The sequence below is a fragment of the Fragaria vesca genome, linkage group LG5 (assembly GCF_000184155.1).
Source record: "Fragaria vesca subsp. vesca linkage group LG5, FraVesHawaii_1.0, whole genome shotgun sequence".
Classification (NCBI taxonomy): Eukaryota; Viridiplantae; Streptophyta; class Magnoliopsida; order Rosales; family Rosaceae; genus Fragaria; species Fragaria vesca.
In genome coordinates this window covers 8135870-8142779 of record NC_020495.1, presented here as the reverse complement: position 1 = coordinate 8142779, position 6910 = coordinate 8135870, and the positions used below count along the sequence as shown (strand labels likewise).

At 36.7% G+C, this 6910-nt stretch overlaps 2 protein-coding genes and 1 non-coding gene across 3 annotated transcripts; 2 read left to right on the top strand and 1 right to left on the bottom strand.

The window, feature by feature from the left end:
* Positions 1 to 2651: 2651 nt before the first annotated feature.
* LOC101299765 lies at positions 2652 to 4210 on the bottom strand. Its single transcript, XM_004299294.1, has 6 exons — positions 4055 to 4210; positions 3921 to 3965; positions 3621 to 3783; positions 3482 to 3537; positions 3326 to 3397; positions 2652 to 2956 (listed from the first exon to the last, which is right to left on the bottom strand). The coding sequence occupies exons 1-6, from the start codon at positions 4160 to 4162 to the stop codon at positions 2825 to 2827; spliced, it is 576 nt and encodes a 191-aa protein (XP_004299342.1). The 5' UTR covers positions 4163 to 4210; the 3' UTR covers positions 2652 to 2824.
* A 123-nt stretch (positions 4211 to 4333) lies between these two features.
* TRNAI-AAU lies at positions 4334 to 4407 on the top strand. Its single transcript has one exon. It is a non-coding gene; the product is annotated as a tRNA-Ile (tRNA).
* A 22-nt stretch (positions 4408 to 4429) lies between these two features.
* On the top strand, positions 4430 to 6635 carry LOC101299475 (uncharacterized endoplasmic reticulum membrane protein C16E8.02-like). Its single transcript, XM_004299293.1, has 4 exons — positions 4430 to 4934; positions 5899 to 5961; positions 6095 to 6166; positions 6248 to 6635. Exons 1-4 carry the CDS (start codon positions 4608 to 4610, stop codon positions 6362 to 6364), a joined length of 579 nt encoding a protein of 192 aa, XP_004299341.1. The 5' UTR covers positions 4430 to 4607; the 3' UTR covers positions 6365 to 6635.
* Positions 6636 to 6910: the final 275 nt, after the last annotated feature.

Here is a 6910-nt window from a genome sequence, read left to right as displayed (position 1 = left end):
ACATTCTATGAAGTACATATCAGAAACATTTATATCAATCAATTAACCCATTGACCAGCTTCATAACGTTGTTTTTGGATAAAGTAATTTTAATGTCCATAGAAATTTTAAAATTATGGGAATTACAATGTCATGAATTTAAATCCTATTAATTGAGAATTCCATTGTTTGAATTTCATGATGTGTCCATAGAAATTTCAAAATACAATTCCATGAATTTAAATCCTATTAATTGAGAATTTCATTGTTTGGATTTCATGATGTAGAGTTTTAAAATGACAAGAATTTGTATTCAGACTAATCTTAGTTAAAGAAATTGACAAATGATGCTTATTTTGTAAGGAATTCAAGTCGGGAATTTAAGCTCTCAAATTTCACGATTATTTTCCTGTGAAAATTGCTAATTCCATGAGATAAGTATCCAAACGAGGAAAACCGTCCTAAGAAATTGAGAATTCCTTATTTTTTATTAAATTCTCGGAAATTCACCCACATCCAAACACACCGTAAATGTATACATTGCGCTAAGGCGCGGGTATAATTCTAATCAGTAACTCTTGGGAGAGATCAAAGTTACTGTATTCAAATCTTAGAATCTTAGATGAGTTGCTTGGGAATTAACTGAGTGAAAAGTTTAAGTTCATACAAAGATTACTTCATATATATGAGAATGGAAACGTGGTATTATATGAGAGCCATGACATGATTCGAGGCACTTTGTTTGTTTTCTGGTTTAATCTTGCTAATAAAACAAAAACCAGGAGATGCTTTGTGCTCAGTGCTGGTTAGACATCATGATAATGACAAATGTTGAACAGATCGCAGCATATAACCACCAAATGGTCATGGATTAAGTAATTTAATTAAGATAAACCCAATAATTACGGATTGAAATCTGATCAGGATATCACTCATGTGCTGCTGATTTATGATGATACAAGGGCTCCAACCCTAATCCTAAAGAAACCAAGTTGCCTCTAAAATATCATTTTGATGATACCAAGGAGTAATGTAAACATTACCTTTACTTAAATTGAGATCAAGCGTCTCTTAGAAGGCAAGCCAACTCCTGTTGGAGAGTAAGAGATGTCTAATTTTATATTGGATTCAAAGAGAATGAAATCAAAGTATATGAATATATATCATGTAACTTGAAGAGTTGAAGGTGATTCACATTGACTGATCTATTTAATCTGCACCTTTAAAATATAGTTTTGATACATGTTTATATAGGACCAGTTCAAAACCTACATTCATTTATGGAGGGCATGCATGAAATTGGCTTAGCTTAGTTTTTTTTTTTCCTTTGGTCAATGGGAGCAATGTATTAGATGGTCCAAAAAGTACAACCTAATACAACACTAACTAGAGGTATAAAAGACCCCAGCACAAGAGACACATAGGTCTCAGCATAAAGAGACACATTGGTCCCAACGTGAAAAGGCACATAGGCCCAGTAATAGAGGCACTTAGGCCTAGCATAAACAAAATAAAGCCCATAAAGAGCTTAGCCATAACACAACACAGAAGCCCAAAACTAAAAGTAAGAAACCCTAAATCTGACAGCCTCCATCGCTTCAACATCAGCCGCACAGAGCTGCTGCCGCTACATTCCAGTCCCATTTGACGCCAGTCCGCCGCTGGAGCACCAAAACAAACCACTTCCTCCACCGGTTGAGAACGCTGGGCACAAAAGCCCCTAAGAGAAACCAAGTAACCATAGAAGGAGTGAATACCAAGGTAATCGAAACACCTTTCAGTTGAACAAAGCTTAGCTTAGCTTTAGATTAGATATTTTCTACGGATATAGAGTAGTATTATGGTGTCTGACAGTGAGAGCACATAGATAATGAAGGCTGCCACCACTACTGGTGCATGTGATCTGTTTATTCCAGTTTCAAGTTCAACCCCTTTGGGATTCTCTGATTGATATTTGATAGGGTTTGTGATTTCATTGGGGGATAGAACTGATCATACTAGCTAGCTACCCACAGGTTATGGAATTGTTTTCTTTTGTTATAGAAAATTGGCCCATTGTTTGGATTTGGAACATTACGGGTTTTCCAAAACCAAGGGCCATGGCCAAGGTATTTCCCAGAACAAATCCATGATTCTGGGAAAGAAGAACCAAACATTGACAATGTTCTCTCATACTTCAATTCACCATATCACCAAGTGGATACCCTTTATTTTTTCTTTCTTTTTCTTTTCTTGGATTTTCGCTCCACAACTGATCAGTAGCTGACCTTTAAAGCCCTGAAAGAGTCCAGTTGAATTTCAATTAATCAAACAAATGACAGATAGATAGGAAATGAAGCCTATTGCAAACATATTTGATGCAGAAGATGTGAGCAGCTAAAGTTATATGAATTTCTCATATTCCACAAATCAAGATTTTATTGATAAATATTAATGCAGCAGGATTGAGTTATATATAATCCAACTACTAGGTTTTGCACTAGTCATCTATGAAAGGCTTTTTAAGCAAGATGATGCATTTTTTTGGGTGGTCAAAGCACTCATGGTTCATGTACTGAATTCATAACTTTGAAACCGTTGCACTTTCTTCATATATATGCACCAAATGCTAGCAGATATATCTCAACTGAACATCAGATCAGATTTTTGTGTTATATTTGCTTTAAGCATATCCTCTTTCCAGAGACACATACACTAGCAGAGTAGTAGTTACGTTTGTTTTTCCAACTCATCAATGAGATCGAACCTTCAATATGGTATTAGTATATACAACATCTGGATATTTATAAGAGTGAAACACTGAAGAAGTATTCATCAGCAAATTCATAAGAAACCAATGACTAAGCTACTTCACAAGCTGCTCCTCCTTCTTAGCAGCCTCTTCCAACTCTCTCAGCCCTCCAACTTTCTGCTCTATCTCCTCAATCAGTTCTTCCCTCCACAACTCTGATCTTGCAGATTCTTCAATGTCTTCTTGCTGCATATTTACATATCACTATTAAGTCATTCTACATCAGTTACATTTGTTATACATGGAGTTGCCAAAACAAGTACCATTGAATCAAAAACAAGCCAAAAACCACTTCACAAGATAGGTCAGTGACCAATGTGTTAAAAGTTAAAGCTTGAAGATACTCAAGCTTGCTTCAAGTTTTGTCATCTGCTAGAAATCCAAATTAGAAGGCTGGCCACAACAGTCAACATGGTTGGTCAAATACTCAAATATCAACCATACTTTACCAAGAAGCAATTGAGCTTTACTTGATTTATGTTCTAGCTCAAGATTGAAACTTGACCAAGTAGTGCACGGAAAAACTTATGAAACAGTAGTGATAAGTAAGTTTACCTTCTCATATATCCAATGTCCAGTACCATCTCCTCCATCTTCTCTGTACACTTCTGAATCATAATATGGATCCTAAAACAAGAATGTCTGAACTATTGGATTAATTATCTCCAAAATCAATGAAATTGTAACTATAATGTTTATTAAGTGCTTCACCTTCATGGAACCAAAGAACAAACACCCCCAAACAGTGAACATGATGTAAGCAGTATCTACAAATAGACAATGGAAGTGGCAAAATTAAATGAGAAACTAAGAAATAGAACTGATGAAATGATAAAGAACTAATACTTACAAACACTTTTTATGGAGTCATCACTGAGATGCACAATGGATTTGTGGGTTATAAAGTCTCTTTGGCCTTCAATATGCTCCACTAGAACTGCCATTAGAGGCCAATCTGGGAAAGCATTGGTTCTGCTCAGAGGGGATCTTTTGCTCTTCTTCCCAACTTCAAGCTATGCAAACAAATTCAACACATTATAGTTACCTAACAACCAATCCTACATTACCAAATTATTGCACTACATGATTTGATGTGCTCAAATTCCCTTTCTTTTTTGGGCTAGGAAATATAAGAACTGCTTATAAGTACCTGCTTGCACCCACCGAAAAGCTCAGAACTTGAACACTGCCTAAGCTGCAAAAGAAGGGTACTATTCACATTAGTAAATGCAGTTCCACCATGTAAAGTCTAAAGCATAAGCTCTTGTAGGTTGGAAGTGTTACCAATCTTGTAGATGAGGTCATGTGGGTGATATCCACTTTTGTTGTTTGGAGTGAAGAGCTGTGAATATGTGGACTAGTAATGGTGAAGCCCATGATAGCTTCTGCCATTTAGTCTTGAATTATTAGTTGAGAAGATGAAGTAGTACAAATTTGAAGCTAGGTTTGTGTTTTGTTGATCAGAGGGGAGAGTGGATAAGAGAACCATTTGCATCCACCCTTATTTTACACATTTTTAACCATATTATTTTGTATATGTCAATTTGTCAAAATTCATCAACTGGCCTATTAGCTCAGCTGGTTAGAGCGTCGTGCTAATAACGCGAAGGTCGCAGGTTCGAGACCTGCATGGGCCAATTAATTTTTTTTTCTTTTTTGCAATTTGATCTTGTTTAGTCAAACAGAGGATTCCAAACAGAGTTCAAGTTGCAGGAAGGCAATTTTGGCAATTCCAAGGTGCTACTAGCCTACTAGTCTCCGTGTTCGGTCGTCTATCTATTTCTTCGTCCTTTTCATACCCACTTTGTCATTTCAGTTCCAACCAGAAACAATTTCAATGGGGAGGAGTGGATTGTTTGATCTTGAAAACCACTTTGCCTTCTATGGCGCATATCACAGCAACCCTGTTAACATTTTGATCCACACTCTGTTTGTGTGGCCTATTCTCTTCACCTCTCTTGTTCTTCTCTACTTCACACCTTCCCTGTTCAGTTTCCCAGCTGGGTTTTATCTCAATTTCGGGTTCGTGTTCACTGTGATCTATGCTTTGTATTATGTTGGATTGGATAAAAAAGCTGGGTCCTTGGCTGCTTTGCTCTGTGTTCTCTGCTGGGTTGGAGCCAGTGTTCTTGCTAATCGATTTGGGTTTTCATTGGCGTGGAAGGTATGTGCTTTCTTTTTCCAGCTTGTTTCAGTTGTTTGGTTATGTTATAACTATTTTGATCTCACATGGGTTTTTTTTTTTTCTTTATAAAATTTTCGCTCTCTTTTTTTTTGAAGCTGGGTATAAAAGATGTGGTTTTGATCAATTTGACTTGGGAAGTTCTTGACTTTGTATGGTTTTGCAATTCAAAGATATGGTCCTATCCAGAAACATTGTTGATCACTGTGCTATTCTAGTAGATTCCGGTAGATGAAAGGCACATGCATTTACAGAACAATTTAGGATGGGAACATTAGGGTAGTCATTGTATCTTCGATCATACAGTGCTAAGTCTTGACTCTTGATTATGTCTTTTGTGGAAGAGTGGAGGTGTCTCAATGGAGAAATTACATTTCTGTCTGAAATTCTCTAAATCAACTTGAATCTACGTGCAGGCCCAAGTTCTAGTTGTGGCATTGGAGATTAGTTAGTATGCTCAGTTCAATTATGAGGTCCATCTCAGTAGTCTGATTTGTTTCTTGTACACAATTGTGGTACATATGTACAGTTGGTGATTCTTGGCCTTTAGTTTGCAACAGGATTTCAATACTAGATGTTATAGTGAGGAAAGGTTTGGGAAAAGGGTTTAATTCATTGAAGAGGAAAACCGCTGGGAAACTTGCTGAACTGAGTGAACTCTGCCCTGCAAGACATATAGAACAAACTTTATCATTCAGAGATTGGGACTTTAAAATATTTCTGGATAATGTAGAACTTTGATCATATGGTCTTTGGAAATATAATACCAACAGGTTTAATTTTCTACATTGCTTGCTGGTGCGGGGGAAGTTGTTAATCACTACATGGAGATCTTATAAACTACAAATTCCTTTCTTAGCTAAAGATAGGAGCTGCATTGCTCTTTCTGGCTAAGAGTTTTATATTGAAAATCAAACTCCTAAATGTTTGATGACTTGCTTTTCAGGTTGTTTTGGCAGCTCAGTTGTTCTGTTGGGCTGGACAGTTCATAGGCCACGGGGTGTTTGAGGTGACAATTAGTGATTTTCCACTATTGTTGTTTCTGTATTCCTGAGTCTGAACATAGTCGCATCACACATATAATGCTTTCTTTACTTGAAATGAGGATAAATAATGCGTCTAACCATAATGATTGTTTTCAGAAACGAGCACCGGCTCTTCTGGATAACCTCGTCCAAGCATTTCTGATGGCTCCTTTCTTTGTGTTGCTTGAGGTAATTCCTAAATCGTATCTGAATTCGGGATGATTCTATATTTAAATGATGACTTAAATATGCTATTATTACATCATGCAGGTCCTTCAAACGGCCTTTGGTTACGAACCTTATCCAGGGTTTCACTCAAGCGTGAAACAAAAGATAGAGGCCAATATCAAAGAGTGGCAGGAAGAGAAACAAAAGAAACAAACTTAAGCTTAGATGGCTCACATCCAGAGAACAGTTCTGAGATGAATATTTTGGTATGCATCTGCATTTGCCAAGTAGTTTTCACCCGACATGGGGAAGAAGAAAACAAGAACTTCACATGTAGTTGTATAATACATGGGTCTGTATCTGCATTTGCCAAGTAGTTTTCACCCGAAATGGGGAAAAACAAAACAAGAACTTTAAATGTAGTTGTATAATACATTGCTCCAAGACTACTTTGTCCTTGAATATAATGTCATATTCTGTTCTACCAAAGAAAATAATTACAAAGTAGATCTCAGGTTTTAATGTTGTTCTTCTTTTTCTGGGAGGGGTTTTTGTCTATGCCCCCTCTCCCTTCATGTACTCTTTTGTTTCTTTTTTTTTTCAATAAAACAACTGGAACTGGGACTAGGGCTGAGCCTTCGTTGAGTTCCAAACCCTATAAAATAAATGTCATATTCTATTCTACCAAAGAAAATAATTACAAAGTATGCTGATGAACTAGTGAACTGATGCATTTATATGTCCAGAATAGGCTTTAGTTGTGTC